The sequence below is a fragment of the Dermochelys coriacea genome, chromosome 2, assembly GCF_009764565.3.
Source record: "Dermochelys coriacea isolate rDerCor1 chromosome 2, rDerCor1.pri.v4, whole genome shotgun sequence".
Lineage (NCBI taxonomy): Eukaryota > Metazoa > Chordata > Testudines > Dermochelyidae > Dermochelys > Dermochelys coriacea.
Genome location: NC_050069.1, coordinates 196,158,216 through 196,178,151, shown reverse-complemented (window position 1 = coordinate 196,178,151; position 19,936 = coordinate 196,158,216). Strand labels below are relative to the sequence as shown.

The 19,936-nt window shown below is 42.1% G+C and overlaps 1 protein-coding gene across 7 annotated transcripts in view; it reads right to left on the bottom strand.

Annotated features, from left to right (window-relative positions):
* GADL1 (glutamate decarboxylase like 1) overlaps window positions 1–19,936 on the bottom strand; it is a 125,497-nt gene that overhangs the window by 4,726 nt on the left and 100,835 nt on the right. The window contains exon 16 of one of the 7 annotated variants that reach the window (XM_043508993.1): window positions 2,170–2,277. The exons of 5 other annotated variants lie outside the window; for them this stretch is intronic. In XM_043508993.1, the coding sequence (XP_043364928.1) occupies window positions 2,248–2,277 (30 nt within the window). In that variant the 3' untranslated portion in view covers window positions 2,170–2,247. Of the gene's footprint in view, window positions 1–2,169; window positions 2,278–4,008; window positions 4,106–19,936 lie in introns of those variants that run through there. One more of the 7 variants, XM_043508992.1, reaches the window with a different exon arrangement.

Here is a 19,936-nt window from a genome sequence, read left to right as displayed (position 1 = left end):
GTTATTGTTTTCTTAGTGCCTAGTGCTGCCACACTTGTTCACGTGAGCAGCATGTTACCCTGCAAGTAACCCCATTGCAAAGTAAACATGAATAAGACTTGCTGAATAAGGTCTGGTTTTCTGAACCAGCAAAGTATTTCACCACATGCTTATCTTTAGGCATGTGAGTAGAGCCACTGAGTCCAATGAGCTATTCACATGCCTAAAGTTAAGCACGTGCTTACATTCAGTGCTGGACTGAGACCAGAGCAATCAGCTCCTGGCAGGACCAAGCCCTTTATGAACATGACAAAGTATTGGCCTGATTCTACAGGCTGGGGACCGATTGGCTAAGTGGTAGTTCTGCAGAAAAGATCTGGGGATTACAGTGGATGAGAAGCTGGATTGAGTCAGCAGCATGCCCTTGTTGCCAAGAAGGCTAATGGCATATTGGGCTGCATTAGTAGGAACACTGCCAGCAGATCAAGGGAAGCGATTATTCCCCTCTATTCAGCATTGGTAAGGCCACATCTGGGTACTGCATCCAGTTTTGGACCCCCCCCCCCCCCACACACAAAAAAAATGTGGACAAATTGGACAGAGTCCAGCAGCAGGCAACAAAAATGATCGGGGGCTGGGGCACATGACTTATGAGGAGAGGCTGAGGGAACTGGGCTTATTTAGTCTGCAGAAGAGAAGAGTGAGGGGGGATTTGGTAACAGCCTTCAACTACCTGAAGGGGGGTTCCAAAGAGGATGGAGCTTGGCTGTTCTCAGTGGTGGCAGATGATAGAACAAGGAGCGATGGTCTCAAGTTGCAGTGAGGGAGGTCTAGGTTGGATATTAGGAAAAACTATTTCACTAGAAGGGTGGTGAAGCACTGGACTGGGTTACCTAGGGAGGTGGTGGAATCTCCATCCATAGAGGTTTTTAAGCCCCGGCCTGACAAAGCCCTGGCTGGGATGATTTACTTGGGTTATGTCCTGCTTTGAGCAGGGGGTTGGACTAGACTTCCTGAGGTCCTTCTAACACTAATCTTCTATGATTCATATTTTAGGCATTTTTAAATTTTTTGAACATTTTCTACATTCAACCATATCCTCAGAACAGCCCCTTCTTGGTGAGATTTTGGCTTTAAGCTAGCAAATAGAGCTATAGATCCAGCTTCAGTTCCTGCAGTAATTTATTTCAGCTCTAAAAGCCGGTGGCAGAAAATGCTACTGGATCCAGAAAAGAAAAATGATGGTGCCAACCTTTATTTAATAGCATTATTTCTACATGGCATGTATGCACACACATTTCACTAGGTAACTCTCAAGCAATTTGTTTTGATATAAACATCTCATGGTTAGTCAATGTATTTTACAAGATACCATTCTACCACGCTAGTTTAGCTGTGAATCCTCATGATGATCTTGGCTTAAAATCAATTTTGGATTTAAAGAAAATATTTTTGGCTCTAGCTTGGGGTAGGCAAATTATGCACGGGCCAAAGCTGGCCTATCAGGGCTTTGGATCCGGCCTGCAGGATTGCCACCCCCATGGTGCAGTGGGGCTAAGGCAGGCTCCCTGCCTGTCCTGACCCCACGCTGCTCCCGGAAGTAGCCAGCACCACATCCCTGGTGGGGGCAGAGGGCTCCACGCGCTGCCCTCACCTACAGGTACCTCCCCCGAAGCTCCTGTTGGCTGGGAACAGGGAACCGTGGCCAATGGGAGCTTCGGGAGAGGTACCTGCAGGCAAGGGCAGCGCACAGAGCCCCCTTCCCGCCCCAATGGCCACAGGGACGCGGTGCCAGCCACTTCCGGGAGTGGAGTGGTGCAGGGCCAGGACAGGCTTGAACCCCGCCTTAGCCCCGCTGCGCGCCACTGCCACCCCAGAGCCGCTCCAGGTAAGCAGCACCAGGCCGGAGCCCACACCCCAACGCCCTGCCCTGAGCCCCATCCCACACCCCAGCCCTGAGCCCCCTCATGCACTCTGCACCCCCTGACCTGAGCCCCCAGCCCCCTGCTGCACCCCGCACTCCTACCCCACATTCATGGCCCTGCATGCAATTTCCTCACCCAGATGTGGCCCTCAGGCCAAAAAGTTTGCCCACCCCTGCTCTGGCTTAATTTGTCTCTGCCACTCCTTGTTGTCTTTGTACTAAATCTATTTTTTTTTTATTTAGTGGATTTTTTTTTAAATTGATAGTTAGAATTTTAATTAAAGTCCACAACGTGACGTAAGTATGAACGAAGTACATTATGAGAACGAATAACAATGCAGAATTCAGTCTATTCCCAGAAGTTTGCCTTTTGCCTAATAATACAAACAAGAGAGAAAGAGATAAGTAGTGAAATCAGCATTAATAAAGATTTGGGGGACAGAGGACAATAACCACAACAAACCTGACAATGAGAATTTGAAAATTCAACATGGCATCAAAAGTTTTAAAGACAGATTGTGATCCCCTTGCTAATGCTGAACAGAATCTTGCATCATGTTCCGTAAAAGCCCATGGGACTACTCATGGTTTAGGTACTATTCAGTGTGAGCAGAGGGATCACAGTACTAGTTTGTAGCTGCAATGTGTGTGTAATTTAGGACTTGTCCACACGGTGCACTAGTCTGCCCAAAGAGGTGTAAATTCTCATGTGCACTAGAGTGTTGCACACTAACTGGCCCGTGTGGACCCTGGTGGCAGGCACTGGAAGTTCCTTAGTGACCCATCAACGTATATCTGTTTCAAACAGGACTACATTAACGTGCACTAGGGAACTTCTAGTGCACGCAAGCAGGGGCCAAGGGGTCCAGTTAGCACGCAACATGTTAATGAGCACTAGAATTTATACCCCTCTGGTGCAGACTAATGCACCATGTAGATAAGTCTCTAGAAACAAACGTTATCAAAGACAGGTCTGCCATATAATATGTGCAAAACCACCACCCTCCCAACCTGGGTTTTTATCTGCGTGACAAAAACCCCAAGGACTTGCCGACCTTGGTTGTTTTATAGTATGAGCTACATTATGCTCGTCTCAGGCTCTGTCTACACTACAAGCTAGTGCTGTGATTCCCATACTGGTGTACACAACTCATGCTAGCTCTCATTCAGCTAGTGCAAGTATAAACAACAGTGTAGCAGCAGTGGCTGCTTCTTGGCTGAGCCGTACTGAATACAAACTTCCCCTAGGAACCGATGGGTCTGTATTTGGCACGGCTCAGCCGTGCCTCCATTGCAGATATGGTGCTATTACAGCTACACTGCTATATATTTATACTTGTGCTAGCTCACTGACAGCGAGTGTGAGATGGGTGTTCACAAGCAGCGGAATCACAGCACTAGCTCCTAGTGTAGACATAACCTCATTTAGTCATTAGACAAGAAAAACTTCCACTTAAGGACTGCTGGATATGGCTGTGCCACCTGAACCATCCTTACTCACTTTCCTCTGCTAGTCACACTGCAGGTAGGTATTACCCGGCATAACGGTGGCAGAATCTGCCTCTACGCTTAGGACCAAAGCCATTTCAGTACTGTCACGTAGTGTGAACCTTGGGGCAGAATTTGGACCTTTGAACTGACCTTGTACAATTTTCAAATGCGAGTTGGACAGGGTAGGGTTTTGTGAGCTTGTACATACAGGTTTATTTGCTCCAAATATGTCCTCTCAGACACAGAATATATTTGGCATGATGGATATTCTCATGCTCCAATTTGGTTTGAATGTCCTGGTCCCTTTTACCATTACATCAAGTTAATAACAGTTCAGCTGTTCTGCTCTTACCACTACTTTATACTGCACTCAGGAGTAATTATTTGTACTCCGGTAGCGTTCAAAAGCCCCTATCAAGACTGGGGCTACAGTGTGCTGCTTGCCACATGAATACAGGAGAGAGACAACTGCTGGTTTACCCCACAAATGGTCCCAATGGACATCCTCATAGAACAAAGGTGTAACAGTGGCAGACCTGCATCCTTATTATAATAATTTCCTCAGGCTCTCCTTCAAGATTCAAATGTCATGGGCAATTTTAATATTTATTGATGTTCTATCAGTTATTTCTTCTTTTGTACCCTGAAATGGATTCCCTTCATCTCACTGAGTGCCGTTCCAGCATGCGTTCTGTAACTCGCCACCTCAAACTGTGCAGTAGTACAAACAGAGATTGTGAAAGCAGAAACATTGAGAGCATCAGCATCAGCAATACTGGGATAAATATACTATGCTACAGCAATGCTGGTCTCATGGAAATAGGAGGTAGAAAATCTCTTATATTAACTAGTTTATCATGCTGCAAATGAAGGCCTGTCCCCACAATACATTCTTAAGTGTCTCCTTCCCTTTGTGCACTATGAAGCCAAGCACTTTCTACTTACAAAGCACAGCTGCTCGTTTGCCATCAGGTATTCTGAAGGAACAGGGCTGGGTTGTGGTAACAATTTCACCCAAGATCATTTCCACTTGGGAAAAAAAAGAGCAGAACATGCACACAAACTCTAAGCACAAGCCTCAGAACATAGGCATTAAAGTTTGGCTTGCACGTAGGGCCTGATTTTCAGAGGTGCCAACCATCCATAACTGTTCGGAGCTGCCGGTGCTCAACAGCCTGGAAACCAGACCCTTAGTCTATTGGACCTGATTCAGTGAGGAATTCAATGTCTTGAACTTCCACTGGTTTCAGAGTAGCAGCCGTGTTAGTCTGTATTCACAAAAAGAAAAGGAGTACTTGTGGCACCTTAGAGACTAACAAATTTATTAGAGCATAAGCTTTCGTGAGCTACAGCTCACTTCATCGGATGCATTTGGTGGAAAAAACAGAGGAGAGATTTATATACACACACACAGAGAACATGAAACAATGGGTTTATCATACACACTGTAAGGAGATCAGGTTTCAGAGTAGCAGCCGTGTTAGTCTGTATTCGCAAAAAGAAAAGGAGTACTTGTGGCACCTTAGAGACTAACAAATTTATTAGAGCATAAGCTTTCGTGAGCTACAGCTCACTTCATCGGATGCATTTGGTGGAAAAAACAGAGGAGAGATTTATATACACACACACAGAGAACATGAAACAATGGGTTTATCATACACACTGTAAGGAGATCAGGTTTCAGAGTAGCAGCCGTGTTAGTCTGTATTCGCAAAAAGAAAAGGAGTACTTGTGGCACCTTAGAGACTAACAAATTTATTAGAGCATAAGCTTTCGTGCATCCGATGAAGTGAGCTGTAGCTCACGAAAGCTTATGCTCTAATAAATTTGTTAGTCTCTAAGGTGCCACAAGTACTCCTTTTCTTTTTACTGTAAGGAGAGTGATCACTTAAGATAAGCCATCACCCACAGCAGGGGGGGGAAAGGAGGAAAACCTTCCATGGTGACAAGCAGGTAGGCTAATTCCAGCAGTTAACAAGAATGTCAGAGGAACAGTGGGGGGTGGGGTGGGGGGGAGAAATACCATGGGGAAATAGTTTTACTTTGTGTAATGACTCATCCATTCCCAGTCTCTATTCAAGCCTAAGTTAATTGTATCCAGTTTGCAAATTAATTCCAATTCAGCAGTCTCTCGTTGGAGTCTGTTTTTGAAGCTTTTTTGTTGAAGTATAGCCACTCTTAGGTCTGTGATCGAGTGACCAGAGAGATTGAAGTGTTCTCCAACTGGTTTTTGAATGTTATAATTCTTGACGTCTGATTTGTGTCCATTCATTCTTTTACGTATCATGCATTCCTACAACTACAATACCCACCTGCTGAAGTGAAGAAACAGATTGACAGAGCCAGAAGAGTACCCAGAAGTCACCTACTACAGGACAGGCCCAACAAAGAAAACAACAGAACGCCACTAGCCATCACCTTCAGCCCCCAACTAAAACCTCTCCAACGCATCATCAAGGATCTACAACCTATCCTGAAGGACGAGCCATCGCTCTCTCAGATCTTGGGAGATAGTCCAGTCCTTGCTTACAGACAGCCCCCCAATCTGAAGCAAATACTCACCAGCAACCACACACCACACAACAGAACCACTAACCCAGGAACCTATCCTTGCAACAAAGCCCGTTGCCAACTCTGTCCACATATCTATTCAGGGGATACCATCATAGGGCCTAATCACATCAGCCACACTATCAGAGGCTCGTTCACCTGCGCATCTACCAATGTGATATATGCCATCATGTGCCAGCAATGCCCCTCTGCCATGTACATTGGCCAAACTGGACAGTCTCTACGTAAAAGAATGAATGGACACAAATCAGACATCAAGAATTATAACATTCAAAAACCAGTTGGAGAACACTTCAATCTCTCTGGTCACTCGATCACAGACCTAAGAGTGGCTATACTTCAACAAAAAAGCTTCAAAAACAGACTCCAACGAGAGACTGCTGAATTGGAATTAATTTGCAAACTGGATACAATTAACTTAGGCTTGAATAGAGACTGGGAATGGATGAGTCATTACACAAAGTAAAAAGAAAAGGAGTACTTGTGGCACCTTAGAGACTAACAAATTTATTAGAGCATAAGCTTTCGTGAGCTACAGCTCACTTCATCGGATGAGCTGTAGCTCACGAAAGCTTATGCTCTAATAAATTTGTTAGTCTCTAAGGTGCCACAAGTACTCCTTTTCTTTTTGCGAATACAGACTAACACGGCTGCTACTCTGAAACCTGTGATAATACACAAAGTAAAACTATTTCCCCATGGTATTTCTCCCCCCCACCCCACCCCCCACTGTTCCTCTGACATTCTTGTTAACTGCTGGAATTAGCCTACCTGCTTGTCACCATGGAAGGTTTTCCTCCTTTCCCCCCCCTGCTGTGGGTGATGGCTTATCTTAAGTGATCACTCTCCTTACAGTGTGTATGATAAACCCATTGTTTCATGTTCTCTGTGTGTGTGTATATAAATCTCTCCTCTGTTTTTTCCACCAAATGCATCCGATGAAGTGAGCTGTAGCTCACGAAAGTTTATGCTCTAATAAATTTGTTAGTCTCTAAGGTGCCACAAGTACTCGTTTTCTTTGAACTTCCACTGAAATCAATGTGAAGTCAATGGGAGCAGAGGGTGCTAAACTACTGGCAGGAGCTGCTCAGCACCTAACAGAATAGACCCGTAGGAAAGCAGTTTGGTAAGAGTGAGACTGCTTCACCTTTCCAATTATTTTACTACTGGATTTACTTCAAATTATAAATCCAATTCTTTATTTTGCACTTCAGAGGAATAGTCTCAGAATGGTAAGTGAAAGGCAATCTTAGCCCTAAATTCTTTAGCTCTCTCAACAGCTCAACTTGGGCCCTTTGGCAGTGGAATTGCTCCAGGTCTGCTGTGCAAGAAAAGGCAGGTGCTAGGGAAGCTATTACAAGGAGCGCACACCCTCTGCTCTGCATACCCTCCCAGGGCATTGCTACACTGGGGAATTTGGGGGTCTAGGCTGGGGGATAGATACGGAAGAAGAATCTGCTGCAACCTGTATTCTTCTCCTAACTCATAGCAGCAATCCAATTATTAGGCTGGGTTAGCAGCCACAGAGTAGTACAGCTCCTCCTCCAAAGTTGTCCAGCACCCAGCCCTGTTACTCACACTGGGGAAATTTTAGCATTAAGGTTTTAGTTGCCTGCATTTTAGAGTCCAGACTGTGGCTGACACTTGCACATATTTGTGAGGAAGTGCATGCAAGGATCATCCTGCCCTGCACAGCCGGCAAGACAACTCCCTCTATGCATCCCACGGGGGACAGAGAGCAGTGAGGTAGGGCCTATAAGGACAGTGCAGTCTGCAAACTCCTCATGTGCATCAGGGTGCTCTGGGAATGACTCTCTCTCCCTGAAGCTCTCCTCTCACATGGGGTAGCTCTGCATGACCCCAATGCAGGGCTGTGCCTTAAAAAACACAATCTAGTCCTTCACTGGCATACTTGATGGTATTTAATATTCTTCAGAATGGTGAAAACTCCCATCTGAGCTCAAGTACAGTGACTTACAAATAAACTCTATTCAGCCACCAGCATTAAGGCCTAGCCATCAGAAGAGTCGAGCAACTGCAAATCCTGCAGTCGTCAGTAAGAGATGCAGGTGCTCAGCATCTCTGAGGATTAATCCCTGAGTTTTGACACTAGGATCCTCCAAAAGAAGCTGAAGAAATGTCCATTCAAAGCCATCCACTATTATACCAACTACCAAGGTGTAGTAGGTGTCACTTCAAAGTGACAATGTTATATGAACAATACAAACTCCTGGAACAACTTCCTGGCTCATGGAGGAATGACTCAGGCATTTGTTTCCGTGCAATGGGAAATCACAAAAGTAGCTAGGTTGAACACCTGATATTTTAACCACAGCACTCACGCTGGATTGCTAGGGTCCCACTTAAGTCACTCAGCCTCATACTCTACAATATGGAAACTTAATGAAGGTTTATTCTAATGAAAAATAAAACAAAATCTAAATAAAGGGGCTTGGTCAGATGTTCTGTACTAATCATTCCAAATCACATTGACTCATAAATAAGTAGTAAAGGAGTGGCCCCCTATTACAAGACTGTGATTCTGTTATTTTATTGGTTGCAAAATATTCGATATGTTTGGGCTACAGAGAACAGTAACCCAGCTCTCTTGTTCTGATTAGACAGATTCATTAGGCTACTGTTCAGAATATCCCCACTGCATTAACATTCCTTGGTTGTGGGTGAATATCTGTAAAAAGTGAAAGAAATTGTCCTCACAGGTCAGAATTTCCCCAACAGGCATGTAACACCTCTTACATCTATACAAGAGCAGAGTAATGGCCAGCCTGGATGAGACTAGCGTTCCTTCTGGTGCAGTATCCTGTCTCAGACAATGACAAGTACCAGACAGCCCCATATTAGACAATTATAAAATAACCCGCCTATAATGGAAGTTTCTTTCTAACCCATAGCTTATGTTCTGACACATGAATATTTATATCCAATGATAAAGGATACACTTTCTAAAATAACTGTGCATGTTCTCATTGATATGGCTAACAGTTTTTAAGCCTAATAAACTTGGACAAAATGTGCATAAAAAGAATGTTCTTTCATTATTGAAATAATATAATAATAATAATATTATTATTAATATTAATTAATAATATTTCATTATTATCATTTCTTTAGCTATATCCCCTTTCAATTTCATTGATTGTTCTCTGGTTCTTAGTAAAGAGGAGTGCCTGATTAGTTTCTCTACACTACTCCTTACTCTGTATACTTCTTTTATGGGACTCCTCTCTAGACAACACTGTCCAATATTTTCAAATCTATTCTATCTCCAATATATTTTCCTGTCTCAAATCACTCTCATCACCCATCTCTGAAAGCCCTCTATTTCTGCTCATTCAGAACCAAAGGCGCCTCTGAACTGCTGTAGTTTTATATGCTATGGGCCCAGTCCTGTTATGTGCTGAGCTTCCACAGCTCCCATTCAAAACAGTGGGAGTTTTTAAGAGAGTGTATTTGGAGACCTAGATTTTGTGACTTTTAAATTTATTTTGTAATTAATGTCAGGCACTCCAGAGCTAAGGCAATAGTGATCATTTATAAATTGATGAATAAATGGGAAGAAAAATGTTGGAATAGCTTATGAAAAACTGTTTTGGTAGAATTTCCACCCTAAATCAAAGCATAAAGTACCAGAAAACTCCTGATGCACTTGTCCTGTCTGCAAAGTTTGACCAGGAATTTCACAGATACTGTAATAAGCATTAGTCTAAAGAATTTCACAAAGACGCAGTGTCCTCCAGTACTAAGGTTAATGTTCGTATCTTGGCTGAATAATATTTTACAAATCTTTCAGATAAACCAGACAGTTCCCAATTTACTGCAAGCTCATTCATCAACGAAGGACTGCCCCCCAATGTATTTTGAAGTGTTGCCTTCCCTTCAGGCACATTCTCAGCCTGGGCTTGGCTGTCATCTCTTTACATCTCTTGCCCCCAGGTACCCTCAAGACCTGCCACTCCTGGGCAAGCTCATCGTTCCCTGTGCGAGTTGGGCTCACTCCCAGGGCCATTTCAGAGTCTATTGCAGGTCCACAGCATTGCTCTACAGGTCCAGCAACAGGACACTGATGGAGAGCAGACGTCCAAAGACCCTATCAGGGCTGCAGTGTCTGTCTGCCCTAAACAAAATGTGGTGGAGGGAAGGGAAGGCTAATCATTGCCTTGAGCTTGGGTCCCCTGGCCATCAGGCTTCCCTAGTAACTTCTCTACTTGGGAAAACTTTCCCATCTTGCTCCATGGCCAGCTTCACCTTTTTAAGCTCCCCTTTTCCAGGCAACACTTGCTCTGTAGGTGCACCTAATTGGCATTGCCTGAGTGCAGGGACGTTCGTTAGGCTTGCTGTCAGTGGGATGGGGACAGGTCCCATCACGGTACACACAGCAGACCTTCTACTTACAAAACATAGCTGCTGCTCTGCCAGCACTTGTTCTGGATGTTCTATTTGGAGAACATGACAGGGTTGTAACAATTCTACCAAGGATTCTTTCCACTGCGGTTAAAAAGGGAGCAGAATGAAGTTGGAAGATGCAATTTGGGGGGATTTAAAAAGCCTAAATCCTCCTCTGATGACTCTTGCCAAAGGAAGACAACTTGCCAGGGACCATTCAAGATGGAAGGCCATTCGACACACCACCATGGCTAAAACATAGCCAAGTGAATCTGCTGCTTCTGCTTCACTCCAAAGCTATTCCTATTTATGTCAATAGTAACCTACATGCACTGGACCAGATTCTGCTCCCATTGAAATCAGTGGCAAAATTCCTCATTTACTTCAATGGGAGCAGAATCTGGCTATCTAAATTTTCTCCAGATCTGCAATTAAGATGGTAGCTTACAAAAAGATTTTAGCTTTAACTAGGAAAAACCACTTGTAGTGAAATCCATATACTTTGTAGGGATCCACCAGAGTCACTTTCTGGAAGGTCGCAGGACACTGGCAGATCAACTACAGTATTAAGGATTTCAGCTGCTCAGAGGATGAATCTTTCCAAAGTTTCAAGTATCAGAGGGGTAGCCATGTTTGCCGCTTTTACAGATCCAGACTAAGAGTCCTGTGGCACCCTACAGACTAACAGACGTATTGGAGCATAAGCTTTCGTGGGTTAATACCCACTTCGTTGGATGCATGTATTCACCCACTAAAGCTTATGCTCCAATACATCTGTTAGTCTATAAGGTACCACAGGACTCTTTGCCGCTTTCCAAAGTTTGGGACACTGCAGTAGAATTTGGCAGTAGACATGTAGTGGAAAGAAAAAAAATCTCCCTGCTGATAAAACTTGAGAAAAATCACGATTTCATAAAAATGTAGGTTTCAGAGTAGCAGCCGTGTTAGTCTGTATTTGCAAAAAGAAAAGGAGTACTTGTGGCACCTTAGAGACTAAGAAATTTATTTGAGCATAAGCTTTCGTGACCTACAGCTCACTTCATCGGATGCAATGCATCTGTAGCTCACGAATGCTTATGCTCAAATAAATTTGTTAGTCTCTAAGGTGCCACAAGTACTCCTTTTCTTTTTATAAAAATGTAAACCATTTTCCATTCTTGCCTTAGCTATTTTGCAAAACGGAAGACAAGTTTGTACATGAAACAGTCTTATTTGACCACAAAAATCTGTTTTGGCTACAAAGGAGGCATTCCTGATTCATGATTTTGCCTTAAGTATTTGGCCATTTTGGTTATGAAAAACTGCTTGCTGCTAGAATTGGCTGGACCAAATTCACAGATATTTACAACAGAATGACTCTGAGACTGGCTCTGAGACTCGCTGCCAGAAGGTATTTTTTGTTGTTGTTGTGTAGACATACCCTCTGTCTCCCTGTGGCTCAGTTCCTCATCAGTAACGTGGGAACAACTATAATTTCCTCTTCCCTCACCCTCATTATTGGACTATCTTGTCTGAGATTTCTCAGCAGGGACTATCTCTTATTAGATGTTCATACAGCACCTTGCACAGCGGGGCCCCAATATCACATGGTTTCTCTGGATGTTACTAGAACATAAACAACAACATTTACCAACAAATCTTGCAACTAGTTGCCACACCACAGCTGTCAGTTTTTTTCCTATTCTAAATACAGACGATGACTATGGAACCAAAGATACCAATGGAGTATTAACTGTTGATATATTGACCGCTGTATACAAGTAAGCAAACAACTTTATTTGGTTGTTTATAATCACTACGCTAACTCCTCACCATAAATATATGGAAGCAATGGCTCTTTCAATATATTTTAAAACTAAGAAAACATATTTTCCATTGTTCAGTAACTTCTTGTCTTTGTGCTGGAAAATTGGTTGCAGACTTTAAATGAAAGCTTTTTCTTTTTTGGTGATAATTAAAACCAACCCCCGACCATTTGTCAGATGTCACCCCAAGTGGGACAAGCTAAATACCAAATGTTTGCACTCCCAATCACAGCTTTGTTCCTGTAGCCAAGGCACTCTGTAAAAACCCAAACATGTTTTTCTTTTGTCTAGAATTTGTTCTGGGCCCACAGCCCTAACCCACTAATAAATTATGACAAAACATGACTGCGCCAGCATTTCCCTCATGTCATACCATACAACAAACAGAGAAATAAATACATTTGTCAAAGTAACAGTAAACCACTTCCACATTCTTCAGAGGTACTAGAGAATCAAAGCGAGAAATGGATGCGTCTGTATTTTTGCTCTGCCACTGACGTTCTCTGTGCATTTTGATCTGGGGGCTGTGGTGCTACACCTTCCATAAAACGAATTGTGTGCCCTCCTCCCATTCATTACTTTCTGTGACCAGGAACATGAATTATAAAGATTTCTTGACCAATAAGGTATGGCAGGTTGGCTAAGCTTTATCTTGCTTCAATTGTTTTAGCCATTCATTTATGCAATGATTATAGCCGTCTAATACATCACCTTTTTATTGTGTGTCTCTACCCAATATTGCATTCGACTTATCCTTGATTAAACCACAATATTTACAAAGGGCTCCCAACCAATCCTCTTACTAGGGTCCTACCAAATTCGCAGTCCATTCTGGTCAATTTTACAGTCAGGATTTTAAAAATTGTTAATTTCATTATTTCAGATATTTAAATCTCAAATTTCACAGTGTTGTAATTGTACGGGTCCTGACCCAAAAAGGAATTGTGTGGTGGTCTTAACGTTATTGGAGAGGGTGGAAGTTGCGGGTACTGCTACCCTTACTTCTGTGCTGCTGCTGGCAGCGGCGTTGCCTTCAGATCTGGGCAGCTGGAGAGCGGCAGCTGCTGGCAGAGAGCCCAGCTCTGAAGACAGAGCCGTCGCCAGCAGCAGCACAGAAGTAAGGGTGGGACATGGTATGATATTGCCACCCTTACTTCTGCACAGCTGCTGGTGGGGTGCTGCCTTCAAAGTGGTTGCCCGGCCAATTGCTGCCGCTCTCCAGCCACCCAACTCTGAAGTCAGAACAGAAGTAAGGGTAGCAATATCACGACCCCCCCAACAATAACCTTGTGAGCCCCCATAGCCCCTTTTGGTTCAGGACCCCCAATTTGAGAAATGCTGGTTTCCCCCATGAAGTCTGCATAGTAGAGGGTAAAAGCACACAAACTACCAGATTTCACGGACTGTGAAGCATTTTTCATGGCTGCGAATTTGATAGGGCCCTAGTCATTACAAAGGTGAGATCTAGCATTTAATGTGAAGGGATTCATTTCAATTTACATTTTCAGATAAATGATTTAAATTTATGGTACTCATTTTTAAAAAGGATGAGGCAGGAGAGACAGTGCAACTGACTCAGCACTTACAGATGGGTGCACGGTTTTCACTACAGTTAAAACACACACTGGTGAACAATATAGTTTCCCAGGGGGACATTCCCACTTCCACTTTTGTCATAACTTATGTGAACTTTTCTCCATTGTAAGGTAATTTGTGTAGATCCTTTACTGTTTTCTTACACATTCCTGGTCGTCTGTATTTGTTGCTTTATCATCCTCTCATTTAACAAGCCACGTGTAAAGTCTAGGCACTGAGTGAAACTCTACAGGTTAGCAATGCCACTAATGTATAATTCAGGGACAAAAACATTCTGATTTGTTTAAACAGTAGCAAGTCAGTTCTGTGCTATGGCTTTTATAAATAATTTTAAAAAAAGATTTTATAGCATACACGAGGTTCTACTATAGAGGACTGTGTTAAGCTAGCATTTAGTGATTAGTAGGGCTGCCAATTTATCACAGTTAACTCACGCAATTAACTCAAAAAAATTAATCATGATTTTAAAAAATTAATCAATCACAGTTTTAATCGCACTGTTAAACAATAGAATACCAATTGAAATTTATTAAATATTCTGGATGTTTTTCTACATTTTCATATATATATTGTATTCTGTGTTGTACTTAAAATCAAAGTGTATATTATTTTTGTTACAAATATTTGCACTGTAAAACTAATAAACAAAAGAAACAGTATTTTTCAATTCACCTCATACAAGTACTGTAGTGCAATCTCTTTGCCGTGAAAGTGCAACTTTCATCGACTTTTTTTTGGTTATATAACTGCACTCAAAAACAAAACAATGTAAAACTTCAGATCCTACAAGTTCACTCAGTCCTACTTCTTGTTCAATCAATCGCTAAGACAAACAAGTTTGTTTACATTTATAGGAGATAATTCTGTCCTCCTTATTTACAATGTCACCAGAAAGTGAGAATGTGCATTTGCATGGCACTTTTGTAGCCGGCATTGCAAGGTATTTATGTGTCAGATATGCTAAACATCCATATGCCCCTTCATGCTTCAGCCACCATTCCAGAGGACATACTTCCATGCTGATGACGGTCATTAAAAAAAAATTTGTTAATTAAATTTGTGACTGAACTCCTTAGGGGAGAACTGTATGTCTCCAACTCCATTTTACCCACATTCTGCAATGTATTTCATGTTATAGGAGTCTCGGATGATGACTCAGCATATGTTCATTTTAAGAACAGATTTGACAAAACACAAAGAAAGTAACAACGTGAGATTTCTAAAGATAGCTACAGCACTTGACCCAAGGTTTAAGAATCTGAAGTGCCCTCCAAAATCAGAGGGATGAGGTGTGGAGCACGCTTTCAGAAGTCTTAAGAGAACAACACTCCGATGCAGAAACTACAGAACACAAATCACCACCAAAAAAAAATCAACCTTCTGTTGATGGCATCTGATTCAGATAATGAAAATGAACATGCGTTGGTCTGCACTGCTTTGGATTGTTATCGACAAGAATCCATAATCAGCATGGACCCACGTTCACTGGAATTGTGGTTGAAGCATGAAGGGACATATGAATCTTTAGTGCATCTGTCATGTAAATATAGCCGGTGTTGCAAGATAACAATGCCATGCAAACGCCTGTTCTCAATTTCAGTTGAGACTGTAAACAAGAGGTGGGCAGCATTATGTCCTGCAAATGTAAACTAACTTGTTTGTCCGGGCATGTCATAAATATAAAGGGAAGGGTAAACACCTTTAAATCCCTCCTGGCCTCCTTTCACTTGTAAAGGGTTAAGAAGCTAAGATAACCTCGCTGGCACCTGACCAAAATGATCAATAAGGAGACAAGATACTTTCAAAACTGTAGGGGGGAAAAAACAAAGGGTTCTCTCTGTGATGCTTTTGCTGGGATCAGAGCAGGAATGCAGGTCAGAACTCCTGTAAAAAGTCAGTAAGCAATCTAGTTAGATATGTGTTAGATTCGGTTTTGTTTAAATGGCTGATAAAATAAGTTGTGCTGAATGGAATGTATATTCCTGTTTTTGTGTCTTTTTGTAACTTTAGGTTTTCCCTACAGGGATTCTCTATGTTTTGAATCTGATTATCCTGTAAGGTATTTACCATCCTGATTTTACAGAGGTGATTCTTTTACTTTTTCTTCCATTAAAATTCTTCTTTTAAGAACCTTTTTCATTGTTCTTAAGATCCAAGGGTTTGGATCTGTGTTCACCTATGCAAATTGGTGAGGATTTTTATCAAGTCTTCTTCAGGAAAGGAGGTGTAGGGCTTGGGGGGATTTTGGGGAGAAAGACGTTTCCAAGTGGACTCTTTCCCTGTTATTTTTGTTAGACGCTTGGTGGTGGTAGCAATAAGGTCCAGGGACAAAAGGTAAAATAGTTTGTACCTTGGGGAAGTTTTAACCTAAGCTGGTAAAAATAAGCTTAGGAGGTTTTTCATGCAAGTCCCCACATCTGTACCCTAGAGTTCAGAGTGGAGAAGGAACCTTATAGGGCGATTGGCTGAACAAGAGGTAGGCCCGAGTGGACTTGCAGGCTCTAAAATTTTACATTGTTTTATTTTTGAATGCAGGTTTTTTTGTACGTAATTCTACATTAGTAAGTTCAACTTTCATGATAAAGAGATTGCACTACAGTACTTGTATGAGGTGAATTGAAAAATATTTCTTTTGTTTTTTACAGTGCAAATACTTGTAATCAAAAATATAAAGTGAGCACTGTACACTTTGTATTCTGTGTTGTAATTGAAATCAATATATTTGAAAATGTAGAAAACATCCAAAAATATTTAAATAAATTGTATTCTATTATTGTTTAACAGTGCGATTAATCATGATTAACCTTTTTTAATCATGATTAATTTTTTTAATCGCTTGACAGCACTAGTGATTAGGTTTTCCTATCTTTCAATACTGGCAAAGGAAGGTTCCATGCAGGAATGAAACAACAGCTTGTCATCTTGAAAGAAAGAGATATCAACAAAAAACATTCCTTTTTACTTTGTATGCATAGGGAGAGCTTGTGTTTTCCTTCTCCGCTGGGAAAAGGAAATCACAATGCAATGTGTGTGGTAGGTGTATGTTACAGTAAGCAACTTACATTATTTGGTGACATAAGTTCAAAAACCCAACACACTTCTCCTGTAAAAAAATAAATGTCTCTTCAGAAATTTGGAATGGTTAAGAACTCTTATTCCGTTTGCACGAGCCAGCTTCTGGCATAAGGTACATATGTAGCAACATTCTGTATTTGCATTACAGTAAAGATCAGAGAGCTGCAATGAGACTTTGTTCATCTTTTTACACTGGATCTAAAGGCAAAATGAGAATTAAAACAAAGCCAGGTTCTTTGTATCCTTTTCTATCTTGTAAAGGAGAGTAATGACCTTCATGGAGGTTGCTGACAGTTTCTCTGCAGGGAAAAAGTGGACTGTTACCATAGGCAAGACTGTCTGATCTGATCACCCTATTTAACAGAGAACACATTACTCACCCTCAAAAAACAAAATCAATAATTGTGCCTGATTTTATCCCTCACCGGTAATTCTTTTTACCTTCCTCAGACTCATGTTTCAAGCCCTGATCCTGACATGAAATGGGCACTGCCAGACCCCTCCTTCTCCATGGACCTCTGCTGAAGTCAAAAGGGCTCCGAGAAGGCAGAAGGGTCTGCCCACATGCATCTCATTGCAGGATCGAGATTGTGCTAAGGTCACACCATTCCCTCTTCTCCTAATCTCCTATCTATATTCAGCTATCAGTGGTGTGTTGTATCTGACATTTTTCTTCATGACTGAAATGAGAAATGTTACAAAGTCTCTATGCTTTAAAATGATGCGTGATCAGGGACTTGAAACAATAAAACAACCCCACAAATGCATGAGATTTCATGGCATGAGTGGGTAGGTGTGTGTGTGTTGCGGGGGGGGGGGGGCGGGGGAGAATAAGAGGAATTGCTGAAATAAGAATTTACACCTGCAGCCTTTCACAAACTGAGTAAGCTAAAGATGCACAAGCACTTCTGAAATTCTGGTCAATAGTGTTAATCCTATGGGGCTAGATTGTGGCAGCCCTTACACAGCTGAGTTGTGGGTAGGGGGAGAGGGAGGAAGAAACTTCCTATACAGCCCATGTAAGGCCTTGGCCAAAACTGCAACCTCTGCCCTCCAGGGACTTCTAACAAGATGTTCCCCATACCCTGCAAGTAGCTTACCTGAAGGTGGGTGAGGATGCATGGAAAATAGGCAGGAAGCAGCCGTGGCTGGCCAAGAAGTGGGGGTGAGGGGGAGGTGAGCGGCATCCCATAATGGGGCCTAGAAACTTACACTTGGGAGTGTGAAATGGGAGAACTCCAGAAACTTTTTTGTTTCTCCAAGTCTGTGAACTAGATTTTTACTATGGGCAGCAGCTAAGTGCTACAATCTACACCACAGTCAACGTAACTGAAATGTACCACCAGAAAAATAACCCTAATGCAACCATAAGTTTCAGCGGAAAAATGGTTCTAACAAATGCTGTATGCTGTACTCATCAAAAGCTGTGTACTTATCATTAATAATCCATACTATGTTTTGTATAGATGTCTGGAAACCATTAACAAAAACATAATAAAGCTAACAAAATTCTAGATCTGTTGTAGGATTCCTTGCCATAAGCAACCTATAGCAACTATGCGAGGGCAACATTTAGCCCTGGTGTAGTATTATCACCTTTACTTGAGTTGAATTAAGAATGAATTTGGCCCCATGACTTTAATTACCTTGACATACTTGCAAACCCCCTGCTAATCTTTATTCCTTGGTGCCAACGGAATTATTTGTGTGAGTTGAGGCTACTCACAGAAGGGTTTGTAGGACTGGACCTAAGGGCATCTTGCTCATTTCTTGTAGCAAAGGTAGAGAGACTGGCCACCAGATGGGTTTCAGAATAACTGTTATTGCTCTCAAGCAATTTTATTAAATGCAGTTATGTACTTCTCATTAAATACCTTATAACTGATCATATAAAGTCTTTACCGCTTTACTATAAATAGGAGTAACAACATTTTTCGTTTTGTGGAGCATTGTTATAGGAATATTTTAATTAAGCAAGCAAAAGCTTTAAGCTTTCATATTTCTAGTACTCCATATAGGCAAATAAATATTAATGAATATTTTTAAAATGCAGCGTTCAAGTTCACTGTGCTAACACTTCAGTCTGGAGACAGGATTGCAAGAATCCCCTTTTCCTTGCACATTTCCCAGGGTTGAAGGTCCAAAGGAATTCTGAAACCTGCTCTGGTATCTGTTATATTAACAGAATTAAAATTTACATGTAACATTCTTTTTAAAATATATATACCAAATCACCTTCTTTTGAAGAGATGGGTGGAGTTTGGAGGATGACAAGGAACAATCTTGTCTGAGATTTTCTGTGACTTCTGTATTTTATTTGAAAACTCTAGGGCCTAGTGCTTCTCTGGCCAAGACCATGGGTCAGAAATGAGTGTGGGTCAAAAGACACAGTTTGTAAAGTATTCTGCCCTCTCACAACTTTTGTCTATGCAGAAGTGTTGCTAAAATTGTGGAAGCTCTATAAAGAGCCAAACAGCCCTTCCAGTCATCGGCATGGTTCCTCTCACATCCCACGGCACAGTGGGGATGGTCCTGAAACTGGAAAGGGAGCCAAGCTGGGCTGGGTGATGGCAGGTGGCTGTGATGGAAAGAGACTCTGTCAGGAGAAAGCCAGGTTTATAGGCATATCATAGAATATCAGGGTTGGAATGATGGGGGAGGGAGTGAGAAAATGGGAGGGACTCAGAGGATAGGAACAGAGCCAGATTTCTATCAGGTGACAGGAGGGCTGGAAACAGAGGTGTTTACAGGTGATGGAGTGGATCAGTAGCATTGTGCAGCTGCACAACAGGAGTATGAGCAAAGATAGGGTGCCGAGTTTCAGGGACTCAGGAACCAAGTCAGACTTCGGGCTGGTGAGGTTGGTGGGAAGACATGGGGAGATGGGAAGGCTCTATAGTTAGGATGGAAAAACCCAGGGTGGAGCAATCTGTGCTGGCCTTATGGAGTAGGAGCAGGTGAGAACTCAAGCAGGAAAAACTTTGGGAATCACATTCTTGATAATTTTCCACCTGCAGGTTGGTATAAACTTTCGCTCAAATTTTGCTTTTGTATCTGAACATCACAGTGTTTGGGAGATGTAGAGGTGTCA